At 41.0% G+C, this 20,235-nt stretch overlaps 2 protein-coding genes across 7 annotated transcripts in view; both read right to left on the bottom strand.

Moving 5' to 3' along the window:
* The window catches only part of LOC143136422 (NLR family CARD domain-containing protein 3-like), a 196,126-nt gene that overhangs the window by 93,609 nt on the left and 82,282 nt on the right, over window positions 1-20,235 (bottom strand). The window lies entirely within an intron of this gene.
* Window positions 1-20,235, bottom strand: part of LOC143126818 (NACHT, LRR and PYD domains-containing protein 3-like) — a 28,252-nt gene that overhangs the window by 4,875 nt on the left and 3,142 nt on the right. The window contains exons 4-7 of the mRNA XM_076288533.1: window positions 18,912-19,024; window positions 1,866-2,039; window positions 1,128-1,298; window positions 353-526 (exon numbers count right to left, since the gene is read on the bottom strand). Coding sequence (XP_076144648.1) covers window positions 353-526; window positions 1,128-1,298; window positions 1,866-2,039; window positions 18,912-19,024 — 632 coding nt within the window. The remainder of the gene's footprint in view (window positions 1-352; window positions 527-1,127; window positions 1,299-1,865; window positions 2,040-18,911; window positions 19,025-20,235) is intronic.

Here is a 20,235-nt window from a genome sequence, read left to right on the forward strand (position 1 = left end):
AAACTTGATGAGGATGGCTATCAACGTACGCTTGAACAAGTGAAATACAGGTGGAAGACCCTGAAGCCGTTGTATTATGCAGCCAAAAGAGGGAATTCCACCAGTGGAGATTTACGTCAGGATGTTGGGAGCCTATTAGGATGCGTCACTGACTTATTTGGAATAATGTCGATTGCTATGTAAACAGCAATATGCTCCAAATGTGACATTCTACTTGCTTGTAAACAGGTTAAACAGAATATTGACATAAACGGAATTTGGGCAATAGACTGATTCAAAACGGTTTATTCCTGGCATGAAAATGTGCTGAATGTTTAAATGTGTAACAATGGGGGGTTCTTTCTGAACATACTTCAGTATCTCCAGTTTACAGACAGGATCCTCCAGTCTAGCAGATAACAGCTTCAGTCCTGATTCTCCAGGATAATTGTAGCTGAGATCAAGCAGTTTTAAATGGGAGGGGTTTGAAGACAGAGCTGAAGCAAGAAAACCACAACCCTTCTCTGAGATGAGACAATCAGAGAGCCTGAGAGAGAGAGAGAGAGAGAGAGAGAGAGAGAGAGAGAGAGACTAGTAAATTGAATATGATGACTGTGATGTGAAGTGTGGAGGAGATATTTATTGAATTAGTACACACTCCTCCTTAGACACATTTGTTTTTACAGTTGTCAAAATTTAACTGAAAAAACTTCCTATCAGCACTATACCTTTTCAGTACCTAAATGACATTGTTGGGCAGTGGACTTTAAGAATAGGCATTATTATTTATAGTAATACAAATTATAGAAAATATCAATACACTACAGAACTGCTCCAATGCTCTAAATACATGTTCAGGCACCATGTAAAACACACTGTACTTGGCCTCTGGCCTCGTGCCTGATTGCAAATAACAGCCATGGTGATATCTGCTACCGATGCCACTCTGACTCGTGCCATATTACGTTATTGTAACATAAGGTGTCACGGACTAGACCAATCCAGAAACAGATTTTGAAACTCTAAGCATAAGCAATAAGGTTCAGCATGTTCAATGCTACTTTTTAGTGCTGACCAATTGATGTTATATTGTCATGTTTTTTCTCCCTAATCAGGAAATCTAAGATGATAATAAAATGTATACCCACCTTAATGTGTGTATTTTGCAGTTAAAACTGGACAATCCTTTTGAGAGAATCTGAACTCCAGAATCCCCCAGATCATTGTCACTCAAGTCCAGCTGTAGCAGGGAGTTTGGTGATTGTAGAACTGAAGCAACAATCTCACAGGACTTATCTGTGAGTTTACAGTCAGCAAATCTGCAACAACATTTGACAAAATTATGACAGAACTCAACATATCACTATGCAAGGTTACTTTGAATCAAATCGACTAAATTTAGTGAAATGCACAGAAAATGGTACCAGTGTAAACAGTTGATGCTGCATGTAGATTTGCTGATTATTGATTGATTCATGATTCATTTGTTGCCTGTAGTGAGGACTAGAGTCCTTCTGCAGTAACAGTAACAGGACACATACTGTAGCCTACTTGTTATTCAACACTAGAATTACATTAGAAGCACATTTACTCCTGGGTTTCCTGCTTTTCCTTGATTATGGTATCTGCCAATCAAATGTACTGTTGTTCTGTATGGAGACACTACAGTAGGAAATGTATTTTGTTATTCAAAAGTTTTTTGAATAAAGTTTTTTGCTAAAGTCTGTAAATCAGATGTTCTGTTCTGTGTGGAGATTACACAGTAGGGATGCAATTCCATGTATCCTCACTTATGTAAATGTAAGTATGTATAAATAAATAAACACATACATAAATAAATAAATCCAGACTACATCTTGATGTTTCTGGTTCTCTAGATTACATACTGAAGTGTTTCAACTTTGCGGTGAGGATCCTCCAGTGTAGCAGATAACAGCTTCTGTGCTGATCCTCCAGAATGATTGTTGTTCACGTACAGCTCTTTCACACAGGAGGGGTTTATCATCAGAGCCAGAGCCAGACAGACATAACCTTCATCTGATACACCACACTTGCTAAGTCTGAGAGAGAGAGAACGAGAGAGAGGGGGGGGGGGGGGGATTATTTTATAATTAAAAGCCTGTACACACCAGATACGTCATGAAACCCCGGAGTGAAGATTTCAAGACACAATCGGTTGAGCCCATTAGGTTAGGCATAAAAAAAAAAATGTTTGGTTCCTGTTGGTTGTCAGTTGAGGCCATGGGTCGGTAGGGAATTTTTTTTTTTTTTTTTTCCCAGTGTCAGTAAGGGATAGGTAGAAAATCAATCCCTCCCTTCACGAGGTTTTTTGAGACTGTTGCAACCTAAAATGCCTGGATGGAAGTTGCGATGATTTTAGCTGTTTCTTGTGGAGAAATTGCGGTAGGAAGTGAAAATTGCAAAAATAGTATAAATTTAGGGCAATTAAGGCTAGTAAGACCAAAATCACACTGATAATCTTGATGCTTATTAAAAAGGATAATCAAAGGTAAACAGTAAGGATTACAGAAAATCAAAGTAGGCCTACTTTATTTGTGAAAATGCTTTGACTGAGGTAATTCACAAAGCAGTATAGTAGAACTGTCCAAAAAAGACAGTCACCTAAAGAGATGGCATCATGTCATATGTTTCAATACATTCATATATTTTGTAATTCATATTAAGTTCATATCTTTTTAAGAATTCATAGTCTGTGGCCTGCATAATTACTGATAGCCAAGTAAGTATCTAGTACTTTCATATTGATTCAAACTATTTGACTACACTGTGGTGTACGTCTAATTGACTGCCTGCCCCTTTAAGGACGTGAGAGTAGCCTAATTACATTTCTGAGTGGATTGGAAGGCTTGCATCTCACTGTGTTCGGCTACGAGTGTAAATCACTTTTTGCATAGTGCATTATGTGGATGCAATTGGGAATGTCTTCTATGTCATTAGTTAAAATAAATGTTAAAAAAAACAACTCGAATGAAATCATTCTTGGATCATAGAAGAGGTAAATGTCTTGCAATTTCATTATTAATTTCTATGATTTTGGTAGCACTGCTCAAACTAAGCCCACAAGCTAGCAAACATAAGCTTGACATAAACATGACATAAGCTAAAAGGACATATCCAGGTAAACGTTTGCCAATGGGTTGCATAGCCTACAAATGTCAGTAAACCAAGTAGGCCTTAATTAACTTACTTTCATAGCCTAGGTAGGTTAGCAACACCAGGTTGAGAGATGCAAGTAAGCAGATCATTAACGTTAGCCTTCTATTTATTGTCATCAAAACTGCAGAGGAACGAACACTTAGGGCAGTCTTTGGTGTCATATGCAGAAGGTGCAGAAGTAAGTGTGCCATCTGGCTCAATATTCTGCGCGAGGGACTGTTGCGGTAGGTGACATTTCACGGTGAAACTACGATGATTGGTCAAATTTGCGAAAAAGTTGCGGTGTTTGGACAAAATTGCGAGTGCCTTGGTAGCCTAAGTGACGAAAACAATCGTCTTCGTGAACAGCTGTGCATAGGCTACTTTGTAACAGAGAGAATACGCTCATCCCTATACATAACGCAAGGGGTAATTAATGGAATTATAGTTCGCCTTTTATTTGTGGATTTATTTAATGTAGCCTAGACTATTTAGTGTTATTTCTTCCCCAAGCTCATAAAATAAATTTGGGTCGCACATAAATTGACAGGGTCGGTCGGAAACCGGAACCCAAGAAAAAAATTTTTTATGCCTTAGTTCACTCATCCATCCCATCCACACACACACCCCAGGGCTGTACAGTGCGACATATATGTCGCACATGCTACAAAAAAATTAGTTTGTGCGATGGATGATTTACCAACGTAGCACTGGTGCTACAGTATACAGTTTTGCTTATTGCAATACAATGCATGCGTGTGAGACTGACAGGGAGGGTACAGCAATTACCTTCTACTGTGACCAGTGCAACTGGCTACACCAGATGTGATAGCGGCGCGTAGGCTACGTAAAAAAAAAAAATAGACCCGTCTTCTGTTTTTGCGCGTCGCGAACGGAGCTCTTCGTTACGCGCCCGGTGTAGGCTCCCGGTGAAACGATTGTTTGTTTGTTTGCAGTGCGTATGTATAGACTACTTCTGTGAGAGGGGAATCGATGTAGGCTACTTTGATTTCAACTTAGTTGCCGTCTACGCGATTAAAAACGATGTCTACTTGTTTGTAGACATAGTATCCAAACAATCCAACTCCAAATCAAACAACACCTTGCAAATTATCCTCGCGAATCAAACAACTGATAGCTATGTTTAGCCTAAAGCGAAAGTATCTTCCGACCGGGCCGGGCTGAGGTGATTAGATTAGGCAAGCAGAGGTAGAAGTTTGTGGCAATCGCCTTGTTGCTTTGCATTTTTAGTTCAGTTTAAAACGAGGGATGCTTTTGACATGTCAGTTAGCCTACTCATTTGCACCACTGGTTAGATGTAATTACGGTATTTCACTCGTGCAATGACAATAAGGTTGAATATAGGGTTACACTAATCTAAAAACTTGAACTAAACTTGAATTAAATCTTAGTGGAATAAAATCTTCAGCATATCTTCTACTTATTCAAAAATAAATGAACTGACTTCCAATGCATGAATAAGAAAAATTAACAAAAAATCAATGGCATGACCTGTCTTCCTGATACCCATTGAAAAGTCTAACTGCATGGAACTGTCATGGATTGTTTTTTTGTTTTTACAAAAACACAACAACCAAATAACATATCATGCTGATAGCTTTTGTTCATCTCAAACACAGTGTAGCCAGGTGAGATGTTTACAACTACATGACCTTTTATCAATCCAGTTGCAGTAGGCCTAGATCCCAACCACAATTGATGAACTGTGATGAACTGATTGTTTCCAGAGATTTTATATCGATGCTACAGAATTTGTGGCTGGTGCTACAAAACTTTTAACCTCTGTAGCACCAGTGCTACTTGCAAAAAAAGTTAACGTACAGCCCTGCACCCTTTGCTGTGACAAAAGTCCATCAATGTATTAGTAGTTCTAATCTAGTTTCTAGATTCTAGTTCAGTTAATGGAGACCGACAGACTTTCCGATCGTGATGGCCGTTCAAACGAGTGTCTTTCAAGAAAAATACTCCTTGTTAACTAGTCTACGTGTTAGGTTTAGTCTACGTTGACTGTTCCACTAGGTCGCTAAAAGAATGTGTAAAACAAACCGTAGGCTACAGTACATTTGAGGCGACACACAAACACAACACACCTCTTAGCAGGACCAGCAACGGAGACTGGTCACTGGTGGGCAGGGAAGATGCGAGGCGACCGTTACCCTGATAATCGCTGTTGAGTTGGGAAAGTTGGCTGCGCGTGCGATGAGCTTCCAGGCTAACGGTTTCCACTCGAGGCTTTTCCAACGTCCACCAAGTTGTAACGTTAACGTTAAGTTAACTTAGTCTCACTAACGTATGGCAGATACTCCCTCTTCTCTGTCCTTCCCGATCGACAGTAAACAGCTCCCAAGACATTTGTACCGGAATGTGTTAATACTCTCTTGCTGATCTAGTTAGCACCAGCACTTACCGCTTCAGTCAAATGACTAACGTTAACGTCTTCCCTCAAACAACTGCCACATCCAGCTACTAACTGCTTACCTCCGCAATGTCGACTCAACAGACTCATACTGAAAATAATACGTGACTATCGACCTCAGTGACTGTACGACCTAACTTTACTACAGTAGACTGAACTGTTATGACAGCTTGTAGCCTTTTTAGTAACTTTTTCATCCCACTGTCAAAACCGTGTAGCTTCATATCTTCTCTGTTTTCCAACTGTCCCGGTTGCTAGGCAGCGACTGCGAGTGCGACGTCACCCAACAAAACTAGATGCGCGCGAGTGCCCGTTTACCAACAAAACTAGATGCGCGCGCAGCCGTGGGGCAGACGCTTGGTGGCCGTCCACAACGTTATACACTTAATAGTCGGCTGCTGTAAGCTACAATCAGATTTTTTTGTATACCCCTGTTGTCTCAATGATAATAACATCTCATCTCAGACTATATTTCAGAGTTTGCCGTTCATTTGCATTATTAATATAACATCGTATTTTGTCATTTTTGGCATGCATTCCGATATTGAACAATCTAACCATCGTGATTTCGAATTGGTGCAGTTTTCAGCACAAAAACTCATTTTATTCTTTTCATGGAGAGCATTGTTGCGCACGCATGTTTTTGTGACGTTGCATAGAAATCCATACATAAATAATATTTATCCCATTACATAAAACATAAATCAACTCCAGATACATAACACATGCACAGGCTATGTTAAAAGTCTGCTAAGAAGCAGAGGGCATAGCCTCAGAGACTTAGCCTGGCGGGCCATCCTATACCATTGAAATGTATAGTCTGGAATCGAACCATTCACCTCGCTTAATCCAAGGGGCGGGCAGAGAATTGTCTTTCAAACTGCCTAGGCATGCAATAGGCCAGCGCTACGACCATATCCGTATCTGGTCGGCAAAACGGCAAATACATCCTTCTTCGAAAGGAATGACTTAAATGCATTGTGTTGCTCAACTTTCAAAGAAAAGCACAAGTCCAACTCCTCCAAAGTTGACGCCAACGCTGATTCAAACAACCGCTCTTCGTTCGCCATAGCCACCTTCCTTGTTGTTCACCGTCGCAGGACTGTCGTTATCCTGTTAAGCCGCCTTAATACTCTCTAACAAAATAGAGCGCTGTGATTGGATGACGTCCACGGTGTCAGCCAATAGAAATCCCTATGGTTTGATACTAGACGTACAGGGTGAGCAAATTAATTTGCCGCCGCTAGGGTGCGTCTAGATTCTAGGCTATCAGAGACTGATCTGCAGCACTTGTCAGTGTAACGGATGCCCGCTAGCTTAGCTGTGCTTGTGGAACGTTGGTAAACCTCACTCCCCAACGCCTCAAGAGTGCTGCTGGCATGCGAGCCAGTAGCCTGGGCTATTGGCTCAATTGTTAGCGCGCTCACCTCCCGATCCGAGGTGATGCTATTTGTGGGTTCGAGTCCGGGCGTGTGCAGGGCTGAATCGTGCAGGTTCAACAACGCAGGTTACATCAGCATAGCCTATAAAACTATGGCAGGCTGCACTGCATCCTGGGTTCAAATACCTAAATAGCCTATTCTAAACTAACATGATGCACATTCCATTTCTGTGAATAAACATAATTTTTCTTTTCATGCACATCATGTGCATCGAGAAGTTCTCTGTTCAATGTTGCAGTGAGATTCCATTCTATAGAGCCCGCCGAAAAAATCATCACACCTTAAAAGGGCTTCAATTAATTTATAATAACAGGGACACCATGTCACCATGCTGATTATATTGCTAATTATAACAACAGTGTGCGGGGACTGATATTGTACGCCTGTCTTGCCAGTGGCAGGGGGGTTGCTGTCATCACCCCACATTTCATGAACTGTTGTGAAGTTAGGGATTAGGGATTTCAATTAATAGTACCCACCAGGGCCGGAGTGGGGCCACTTTTCAGCCCGGGAGTTTCACGCCCAAGACCGGCCCACTTTTTTAGTGGTGGTGGAAATTAGATAAATAAAGCAACATTTCAGCTCTTACTATCCTGTAGTTTTTATTAGTAGGCTACCAATATTCCACTATTCCACAAGGATAGGTTGATAAGGTTGATAACAAAAACAGGAAGGAAGAAATAAAGCATTTGAAATGTATCCCACAATTCCACTAAGAGGCATATTGAACTATTGTTTATATGTTTTTTTTTTGCATGGGTCAGCTATCATGTTGTTGTTTGGTGATTTACTCCTTTACTACACCCACTTCTGAGCAAACAAGGCATATAGGTTGATCACGTAGCTACTGCGGTCACATACTTCTTTCTTACATAAAATAACTTTAATTCATATGGTTAACTATTATCCTTTCTACTTGTCCCTGTAGTCATAGCTAATTTCGGGCTGATCATTTTCAGCGGGGGACTGGCTGATCTGCTGCTCAGAGGCTACTTTTGTTTTTAGGCCTAGACTACTGCATACAGATCAAGCTTGAGTTTTGTAATCAATATATGCATGCTATTTGCAAAGTCTATGAATCGCCATATTGGATGATACAAAAAGGCTAATATCCTAATTAATTTAATATGTTGCTTGTGAATAGGTTGCCAATGCTACAACGTCCATAGCCCATTATCCCAATAATTACGCCGCTATAATCATGGCTATCTCTCTTTACCAGTTGCCACTTATGTTTGTCTTCTTCAAAAAAAATCTGGAAGCTTGGCACATTTGGCAGCATTTTCCTCCAATACGTCTTTTTTACCTGGCCTTTTCAGTCCCTCAAGGCATCTTTCTACCATCCATTCTCCCTGACGCTTATCACTACGGTAGGGCCGGCCCGGCTGGTATCTAAACTTTTTAGAAAAGACGGGCTATATGGACCCAACCAATTAACTCTTCTTGGGAGGGGAGAACAACCCATGCAGAGGCTGTGGTGTTAGGCATAGAATGCGAACGTGTGTAGCCAACTTTAAGAGAAGATAGATTAACGTGGCAAATGTCAATATTTTTCCTTTGACCGGCCCAAAAGTTAAGCGGCCCACCGGAAATTCTCCCGATTCTCCCGATTACCCACTCCGGGCCTGGTACCCACTGTAAAATATAAAATTAGTCCTTTCAGTATACTAAGTCCTTCCTTAGTATTTTCAGTGTAATTTTACTACTAAGGTCTTTGATCATTGTAAGGGCCCTCTATTATGCTAGGCTATATAATTTTCAAGACAATAGGCTATGATGACATTGTGATTAAATCCGCAGACAAGGGGGGTTCAATTGTCATTCAGGACAGGGTTGCTTATGTACAAGAAATAGAAAGACAACTTGGTGACGTTAACTTTTATGCTCGCTTACACAGTGATCCCACAATGAAGTTTAGTGAGGAGATAAAGTCTATACTCAAGAGAGCTGTGTCTGACTCAATCATTGATGAAAATGAATATAAATACTTGCTACAGGCCAACCCGTTAAGACCAGTGTTTTACACTTTGCCTCTGTGCATGCCATGATCAACTTTTGATTCTTTGATATGGAAAGCAGGTTCTTTATTTTGGGCTGCTATTAGGCTACATTAGAATTTCAGCTCAAAGTTGGATACCATGTAGAAAGTTGCTGCAATTTCAAAACTCAGGAACGGGAACGGCTACTGTACAAAAGAATGTTTCATATTGTCGTGTTCGATAAGGTCTACTGTTTATCCTTATAGCCTATATGATTTACCATGCGTTGAGTTTGTGAGATACTGTATACCACCGACAGTAATGGGTGGAGATGGACGAAGCGCTGTGTGCTGTGAATGCAAATATGATGAAATGTCATATATGCCCAACGTTAATTTTCACGCAAACCATTTATTACAGCACATAGCTGCTAATATTATTGGAAAGCTCCGCTTCCACTCTTTTGTTGGACATCTTGATTTATGTGAGATAAGTACTCCGTGAGCTATTCAGCAGAGAATAATGGATGTGAATTCGGACGCATATATTATTACTATATATTTTTAGGGGGCTTTTGATCATCTTAGGGTGGCTTCAGCCCCCCCAAAATAGGTCTAACGACGTCCTTGTGTGAAATGATGGTTAGGTGGGGAAAGCTGTCTGTGGTGGAGTTCTCTCTCTTGAACACCTGGGAAAGTCTGATGTAACGTAAATTCTTTGTGACTTTGGCATATAGGCCTAATGAGACATATCTCATATACAATATCATACATTGTGTCAGCCTTTTTCTGCTTGTCGTTCTACTTATGACATCGGAACCCTATAAAAAGCCATTATTTAATTGGTCAGGAACTCTATTGCATACGAAATTTCACATCAAAAGAGACAGTTTCAAATGTTTTTTTTTTATTATTGTTTTTTTATTTTTTCATTTCGTCCTCAGTGAGTACAGACTAATTAGAATAACTGTGTTTATTAACCTGCTTAATTGTTTTGTGTGAATTTCATCCGAAAAATTGGACTTGGTGTGGACAGGCCTTAAGACACATATAAAACAGCAACCAAACCATAATGTCCAAAATAATGTCCAAACCAAACCACACTAGTCCTAATAATAATCCTTTACAAAGACATGTCTAACACCAACCTTAATGTCTGCAGTTTGCAGTTAGGACTAGACAGTCCCTTAGAGAGAAGCTGAACTCCAGAATCCCCCAGGTCATTGTGACTTAGGTCCAGCTCTGTCAGGGAGTTTGGTGACTGTAGAACAGCAGCCACAATTCCACAGGACTTCTCTGAGAGTTTGCATTCAGCAAGTCTGCATAACAACACAAATAAAGACAAAATATTGCAGAGATGGATAAATGTAAGGGATACAATGTGCCCCGATAAATCAACGCAATCAAGTGATCACATACATTCACAGTAAACATACGTATAACACATACACACACAGTAGACATATGTATGCATGCATGCACATGCACACCCACAAGGACATGCACGCGCACACACACACACACATACACACACACACAAACATGTACATGCACACAATTCAAGAATTTCTCAGAATTATGAACAGGCAAGATGGGGGTGGGGTTGTATAAAATGTATTTTACATGTGAAATCTATGAACTAATCATGTTTTGGTACTTGTTGTCTAGCCGATACCAGAATTGAGTGTGCATAATGCAATTCAGTGAGACGGTTAGAATCATATATGCCTTTCACCTTTTGTTTTTAGCCAGCAGCCAGACCAGCAGATACCCTGACTTTGCCGAATTACTGAAGCTAAGCAGGCTTAGTTAGTACTTGGATAAGAAACCTCCTTGCTAGAAGTGGTGTTGGTGGCTGGCCAGTAGGTGGCACACTTCCCTGTGGCCAAAAGCCACCAAACAAATATCAATCCCAATGCCCTATTGCAGTGACAGGGACACTGTACTGCAGGAGATGTTTTCCTTTGCATGAATGTTAAATTGAGGTCCTGACTCACCATGGTTGTTAAAGATCGCATGGCACTTATCGCAAAGAGTAGGTGGTTCCCTGATTTGCCATATTTATCTACACATACATAAAGACACACACACACGCACACACACACACACGCAGACACATTAAAACACACATACACAAAGACACATAAACACACACACACACATACAGTACATGGACACACACGACACACACAACACGCACACAAAAACACACATACATACACACACACACACCCTCACACACATGCACCCACACACACACACACAAAAACACACACAAAACACATATACACAAAAACAACCACACACTCTGCACACACTCAATTACAAACACACAAAAAAGGAACAAAGTAGGAAATGAACACAATTTGACAAGCGTGACTTATTTTTGTGGAAAAAATGTGCTGGACTGGGGGGCGGTCATATTTTGAACGGTACATCTAGTTATTACATTGTGTGATCAATATGCCAGAATAAATACACTGGTACACATAGCATACATATCTGTACCAGACGGGGTATTAATAGAACAACACATTGCTGTGTGCACCGGGGTACGAATAGCATACATTGATATTTGTACCAGACGGGGTACTAATAGGACACATTGCTGTGTGCACCGGGGTATGAATATAATTCACTTCTAATTGCACCAGGGTATGAATAGCATACGCTGCTAATTGTACCAGGGGTGCAAATAGCCTTACCCTTATAATATTTACTTTCCTCGCAAACCGTTCACCACAGCAATTAGCAGCTCACATCGTTTAAAAGCTGAAAAAAAGCTCTTTCATGTGATGTGATACTTCTGATGTCTGTGTGATGAGTAGGCTACTTCGGGAGCAGTTCAACTGAGAAGAATGGGTGATTTTGGACGCACTTTCTTTCTTGCCGTGCACTGTCACTCCACTGCGTAAAAATACAAAATTAATTTGCGCTGTGAATGCTAAGATTATTTTGACAGGCTATAGGCTAAATAAAAATAGCTATTAGTCTGACGCAAAGCAAAATATTGAAAGAAGGGGGCACCAAGGCCACTGTGGCCTGTAAACCTCTGATTTTCAAAGGGGCCTCACGGCAAACGCAAGGGGCATCGACGGCCATGGCCGTTGTGGCCGCCGTGAAATTCCTACCCTGGTAAGTATGTATGTATGTATGTATGTATGTATATAAATAAATAAACAAACACATACAATTTAAATAAACAAATAAATCCAGACTACAACTTGATGTTTCTGGTTCTCTAGATTACATACTGAAGTGTTTCAACTTTGCGGTGAGGATCCTCCAGTGTAGCAGATAACAGCTTCTGTGCTGATCCTCCAGAATGATTGTTGTTCACGTACAGCTCTTTCACACAGGAGGGGTTTATCATCAGAGCCAGAGCCAGACAAACATAACCTTCAGCTGATACACCACACTTGCTGAGTCTGAGAGAGAGAGGGGGGGGGGGGTTATTTTATAATTAAAAGCCTGTACACACCAGATACGTCATGAAATCCCGGAGTGAAGATGTATACTTAACACGTCACATATGATATACTGTAGGTCAGTGCAGTGCAGTCAAACCACAAAACACAATCGGTTGAGCCCATCAGGTTCAGTCCATGGAGATCGACTTTTCTTTCAAGAAAAAATCCTCTGTGTTAACTAGTCTACATGTTAGGCTTAGTCTACGTTGACTGTTCCACTAGGTCGCTAAAAGAATGTGTAAAACAAACCGTAGGCTACAGTACCTTTTAGGCGACACACAAACACAACACACCTCTTAGCAGGACCAGCAGCGGAGACTGGTCACTGGTGGGCAGGCAAGACGCGAGGCAACCGTTGCCCTGAGAATCGCTGTTGAGTTGGGAAAGTTGGCTACGCGCGCGGTTAGCTTCTTCCAAGCTAACGGTTTCCACTCAAGTTGTAACGTTAATGCTAACTACGTCTCACTAGGGCAGACACTCCCTCTTCTCTGTCCTTCCCGATCGACAGTAAACAGCTCCCAAGATGTTTGTACCGGGATGTGTTAATACTCTCTCGCTGATCTATTTAGCACTTGCAGTTACCGCTTCAGCCACCAAATGACTTCAACGTTAACATGAAAGTTAACTTCCCTCAAGCAACTGCCACGTCCTGAAAAGAATATTGGAACGTCACGTATTACCAACCGTCCCGTATGACCAACCTCTTACGTGTATGTGTCACTTACTGTAATATTAATTTCTATACAAACCAAGACGGATTCCTAAAGAAACACAAGCACCCACACCATAAGTGTATCAGTCTTGTAAGGCTGTGTGTACAAATCTGCTTGGAGCTCCAGTGGAATTTTGAATTGCGACATGAATTTTCAGGCTAACCGTGTGTTGGGAATAGGTACCCACCAGCCCAGCACTAAACTCCGAGCGTGGTAAAAAAAATCGGATATTTCAGGCAGTAAAAGTCCCGGTAAGAACCAAACTAGATTTTGTTCAAATCTACACACCTATGGTTACTGAAAAATGTAAGGTTCATTTATCAAATGTTATTTTGAAGTGTTAAAAAACATAGTTGTTTTAGAATTTTCAAAATAATTGGTTGGTAATTAGCATGTTTTACGATACGCGACTATCGACCTCAGTGACTGTACGACTTAACTTTACTACACTGAACTGTTATGACAGCTTGTAGCCTTTTTAGTAACTTTTTCATCCCACTGTGAGGGCTCTGTCGGGGATCAGTGCCCCACATGGCTACAGACAGGCCAGCAAAGGCAGATGAGAGGCATAGTATTGGATTGGCGGTACCACCTGAGAGCAGTGCGTTAGGAAGCTCCGCCCCCCAGGTGTCTGTGCCTGCCTCTGGCCAGGTGCAGAGGGTTAATCAGGCAATTAGCTGCCTTTTTAAAGCTCAACAGGACAAACCTCAGGCAGACTGGCTTGAGCTTAAGAAGAGTGGAGACCAGAGGTCAAAGCCAGTCTCAGGGTAAGGGTTTACGGCCACCCCTTTCAAAAGTAACCTGTTTGCCCATTGTGGAACGTTGTGTTGTGATTTTGTTGAAGTGGAACGGAGCTGAAGTGGAACGTGGCTGAAGGGATTGTGCTGCTGGAAGGTACGACGGCTGGAACAGGAAAGAGGGCCTGAAGAACCGTGAACAACCCACCAAGACAACCAATAGGGCTGGGTGACAAGGTCAGTGGCAGGGACTGAACTCCCCACTAACGTTGTCCTGTGTCTCTCTCTCTCTCCTTTGTCTCAGAATCTGACACGAGTCCTCTGACTGCCTCAGTCCAGCACTGAAGACTTAGGTTGAACTCTGCTCCCCATCCCCTTTCCCCACACATTATAAATAAATTCCTAAGTTTGTTTCACTGCAACCTCTGCGTCTGACTGCTTTGTTCCAATTGGTTGACCCACTATTCTGTCTCGCACGGCCGGGCGGCCACACCACTTTCAAAACCATGACATTGATGACATCGGAACCCTGCAAAATCATTATTTGATTGGTCAGGACCTCTATCGCATACGATATTTGACATCAAATGAGACAGTTTCGAATGTTTTTTTTCATTGCAACAAATTCCGTCCTCGGTGAGTACAGACTAATTAAATTAACTGTGTTTATTAACCTGCTTAATTTTGTGTGAATTTCATCTGAAAAATTGGACTTGGTGTGGACAGGACTTAAAACACGTATAAAACACCAACCAAACCATAATGTGCCACACTAGTTCTAACAATTATCCTTTACAAAGACATGTCTAACACCAACCTTAATGTCTGCAGTTTGCAGTTAGGACTAGACAGTCCCTTAGAGAGAAGCTGAACTCCAGAATCCCACAGGTCGTTATGATTCAGGTCCAGCTCTGTCAGGGAGTTTGGTGACTGTAGAACAGCAGCCACAATTCCACAGGACTTCTCTGAGAGTTTGCATTCAGCAAGTCTGCATAACAACACAAATAAAGACAAAATATTGCAGAGATGGATAAATGTAAGGGATACAATGTGCCGCAGACCATTCCCATGCCAAATCACACACACACACACACACGCACACAAACACCTGAAAGATTTGTAATGTTATAAGTGTACACAATCTTGTATTTTTTAAACAGTAAAGATACTTGTTTTTAATTTAACAAACTGTTATAAAATGGGTATTACACATCAATGTACAAATCTCTGCCATAAACCAAAACCCCTTTAAAGTGTCCCAGAGTGGGTGTGGCCGAATTAACCAATTACCCACCCCTGCAGACTATTACTGACAAGCACATTTGCAAAAGCTCATTCAAATAAAACTGTGTTCTAAAACAGTGTAGTGCATCTTCACACATGAACCCAGACTAACATTGAATTTGCTCTGCAGGTCAGTCTGGGCCCATATTCACAAAGAATGTTAAGGCTAAAAGTAGCTCCTAACTAGGGAATTTAGGAGAAACTCCTAAAAATAATGGGCGTGTCACTCGTAATTTTAGGACTCCTAATTTGTTTGACTAAGAGTAATTCACAAAGCATTTTAGACCTAAAATAGCACCTAAGTCTGCGGGGACTGATATTGTAGGCCTATCTTGCCAGTGGCAGGGGTGGTGGCTAGGGTTTAATATTTTTCCCGAAAATTAGATGTATCAAATCCCGGGAAAAGACGACACATTTCCCGGGAATCCCGGGAAATAGCTGTTTTTTGTAGTTGTTGTTTTTAGCCCAAGTAATGTATGACATCACTCAAATATGCGTTCCCAAATCGCAAACTGACATTTTTATATTATTTGTATCATTATTAGGCCAAAAGAACACAGTCTATGTCCATCGACAAAGTTTGCAATTATCATTTCTGCTGCGTGCGTGATAGGCCTATCTGCCGCAGCACTATGAAATGCCAAGTGTATTGTCTAGGCAACCCTTATAAAACCAATATATTACAGAACTCCATTATAAAAACTGACGAAATCTCCTAAAGTAAACCATGGAATGATTCTTAAACCATTCTGATAAACGAAATCCATGATGTGGCTATTGAGATTTGTTAACGGCTGCAAACGGGAATAATCACTCGAAGTTAACCAAATGTTTCTTTATTAAGGCAGGACAGGCATATTTATCTTTTAAACATCACTTGTCGACCCCCCAGAACACCTGACAATCCGGTCACACAACATGCACTTTGCGTTTTCATTTTCAAGTCTTTTAAAATGCTCCCATACAAAGCTGGCAGTAGACATCCTTAGGCGGTAGATACTGCTGCGTAGGCTACTGAATGCAACGTTACCGTAAGACAACAATAGACGCGCGCTCCAATAGGAGCGCACTGGAATTTTTTTTTACTGTCATTTCCCGTTTCCCGTCATAACATTTCCCGGGAATCGGGAAATAGTTTTGATCAGATTTCCCGGGAATCCCGTCTCCCGGGATTAAACCCTAGTGGTGGCTGTCATCACCCCACATTTCATGAACTGTTGTAAAGTTAGGGATTTCAATTAATAGTACCTACTGTAAAATATCAAATTAGTCCTTTGAGGCCTAGGCTATTTTCAGTGTAATTTTACTACTAAGGTCTTTGGTCATTGTAAGGGCCCTCTATTATGCTAGGCTATATAGTTTTCAAGACAACAGGCTACCCATATCTGGGAAAATATGATGTGATCAGACATGCATATATATTATGTCAGCCTTTATGTGAAGTTAAAATACTTTGTGTCTCATGATTGTTGCATTCATGTCACCTAGAGCATGCTGGTAGAAATATCTATTCAAAAGCACAGTTGATCTGTGCATGCCATGATCAACTTTTGATTCTTTGATATGGAAAGCAAGTTCATTATTTTGGGGGGCTGCTATTAGGCTACATTAGAATTTCAGCCCAAAGTTGGATACCATGTAGAAATTTGCTGCAATTTCAAAACTCGGAAACGGCTACTGTACAAAAGAATGCTTCATATTATCGTGTTCGGTAAGGTCTGCTGTTTATTCTGATAGCCTATATGATTTACCGCGCGTTGAGTTTGTGAGATATACCACCGACAGTAATGGGCGGAGATGGACGAAGCGCTGTGTGCTGTGTTACGGGCTCGCCCGTTACTGCCTCCTGCTGGGCTGTTCTTGTTTGTGTCGCAGGTTGGGAGTTGTGCAGGTGTCCCGGTCAAGTGCCCCAATCAACTTGATGGACCTGCACCTATATAGGGCTACCTCGCAGGGGCAGAGGGCCCTCTCTCCAGGCGTCGCTTTTGTTGTGTTGGATTATTAATCACACTTGACTGATTCACACCACATTCTATTCTTCTCACCACTACATTTATATTGATTAGCCTACTTCTATTATTTACTTATTTACGATAATAAATTACTTTTGTAAATACTTTATCCTCGTTTGGTCTCCCATTTATGTTACCACGCCAACTACGAGCCTTGGTTTGGTAACATGTGGGGGCTCGTCCGGGAGCACACAAATCAAAAATTCAAGACAAAAAGGGTGGTGAGTATGTTTGTTTTGTCAAAAAGCAGTGTGGTACCTTAACCCGGAAAGCAATTCCTGGACCTACCAAATTAACTAGACTAACCTCACTATACCTTCTGAGGCATACCGGGCTCGAGGCTAACGCTAAAAACTCAGTACACCACAGTAAACCAAGCACAGCTTACTGCAGCAATCTGAAGCGTGCTCCATCCCCGGGGTAGCCTCCATGCAGACTATTCTGTCCAGGAAGTGCAAAAACTGACTTTAACGAACAAACACTAAACAACCATACTCACCAAAACAACATGAAAAACCTCACCCCAAAACTCTGTTCCAGTCTCCATACTAAAAAGTTCAAAATGTCCCGGTCGAGCCCCCAATTATGTTACGGCCGGCTCATTAGCCGCAACATAGTATGGAGACGGACATCAGAGTTCATCTCAAAAATATAATATTTATTTCAACAAAAAAAAAAAAACACATTCTAAAATCTAGGGGTTCTGTATAAAAGACCCACACACCCAAGAGCACCGCTCGCTCCCGGTGTGGTGAAAAATATGCCAACCCCTGAAGGTCAACTCAGGAGCTTCTTATCCACACCTTCAGGTGTACACAATTAAGCTGATTTTGCCCATGCACCACCCAAAGGCTGCTGCACTGTCACTGCAGGGCCAGTGGGTGAGCAGAGGGGCGTAACAGCTGTGAATGCAAATATGATGAAATGTCATGTATGCCCAACGTTAATTTTCATGCGAACCATTTTTCACAGCAGCTAGCCGCTAATATCACTGGAAAGCTCTGCTTCCACTCTTTTGTTGGACATCTTGATTTATGTGAGATAAGTACTCCGTGAGCTATTCAGCAGAGAATAATGGATGTGAATTCGGACGCATATATTATTACTATATATTTTTAGGGGGCTTTTGATCATCTTAGGGTGGCTTCAGCCCCCCCAAAATAGGTCTAACGACGTCCCTGTGTGAAATGATGGTTAGGTGGTAAGAGGTGGGGAAAGCTGTCTGTGGAGTTCTCACTCTTGAACACCTGAGAAAGTCTGATGTAACGTATATTCTTTGTGACTTTGGCATATAGGCCTAATGAGACATATCTCATATACAATATCATACAATACAATATCATACATTGTGTCAGCCTTTTCTGCTTGTCATTCTACTTATGACATCGCTGACATCGGAACCCTGCAAAATCATTATTTAATTGGTCAAGAACTCTATTGCATACGAAATTTCACATCAAACGAGACAGTTTTGAATGTTTTTTTTCATTGCATTTTTTTTTTCATTTTCATTTCATCCTCAGTGAGTACAGACTAATTAGAATAACTGTGTTTATTAACCTGCTTAATTTTTTGTGAATTTCATCCGAAAAATTGGACTTGGTGTGGACAGGCCTTAAGACACATATAAAACACCAACCAAACCATAATGTGCCACACTAGTCCTGATAATAATCCTTTACAAATACATGTCTAACACCAACCTTAATGTCTGCAGTTTGCAGTTAGGACTACACAGTCCCTTAGAGAGAAGCTGAACTCCAGAATCCCCCAGGTCGTTGTGGTTCAGGTCCAGCTCTGTCAGGGAGTTTGGTGACTGTAGAACAGCAGCCATAATTCCACAGGACTTCTCTGAGAGTTTGCATTCAGCAAGTCTGCATAACAACACAAATAAAGACAAAATATTGCAGAGATGGATAAATGTAACAATGTGCCCCTATAAATCAACACAATCAAGTGATCTTTCGCTTTCATTCCCATGCCAAATCACATACACATACTGTACATACACACACACACACACACACACACACACACACACAAACACACACACACACACACACAAAATACATATAAGCAATTTATTTATGCCACACCATCAACCACAATCCTGTAATGAAGATGGAATTTCCCACTTCATAACATCAAAATATATCAAGTGTACACCATCTTGCATTTTTAAAACAGTAAAGATACTTATAAAATGGGTATTATGCATCAATACAGCTTAGAAGAAGTCGAGAGGACTTCTAACTCACTAAGACCTATTCACAAACAATCCTAAGCCACTTTTTGTGGCATTTCACGTCACGTTGCGATGTTACGGTTACAGGAGCTCAGCAATTGAAAAAGGGAATAATTGTGCATTGTAGGCCTAAAAACTTACACCTAGGAGTTTTCTCTTAAAAATATTCACAAAGGCTTTCAGACCTACTCTTAGTAAAGAAAAGGTGACAACTCCTAACTCTAGCTCTGTTGTTATGGTTGACATCATTACTCATGCACGAGCTTGACTGAGGTGACCATTTTGATTGGCAGATGATGTGGGAATGATGGTAAAAACCTCCCCTATGATGATGAGTGACAGGTGACAGGTCTTTGCTGGTGAGAATGCGTGCACTACACAAGTGCTGTGAAGGATGCACGATGATTAATAAATGGCCTAAATGAATAAAGAGTAAGACAAAACAAATAGCCTAGTAGCATAATGAAATACAGTAGGCCTATCTTTGCAGTTTGAAGCAGTATCTTTACAACAGGTTTTAAATGAATCTTTAAGAAGACACATAGGCCTACATTAGCAAAGAGGAGAAACAATTTGATTCAAAATAAAACGTTACATTTAGTTTACATGCAATGAATGGTTTTGGTTGTTGGTGGCGTTATTGCATCCTTTAATTACAATGCACATTATTCCCTCGCGATTGACAGCTCCTAATTTAGGAGTTTATCCTAAATTCGGCAGTTAGGAGCTACTTTTAGCTTTAAAATTCTTTCTGAATACAGGCCCTGGAAAATATCTCATTG

Source organism: Alosa pseudoharengus, unplaced genomic scaffold (genome assembly GCF_046254945.1).
Source record: "Alosa pseudoharengus isolate Yale_2024_CS ecotype anadromous, Long Island Sound unplaced genomic scaffold, YU_APseudo_1.1 YU_APseudo_1.1_scf_1, whole genome shotgun sequence".
Lineage (NCBI taxonomy): Eukaryota > Metazoa > Chordata > Actinopteri > Clupeiformes > Clupeidae > Alosa > Alosa pseudoharengus.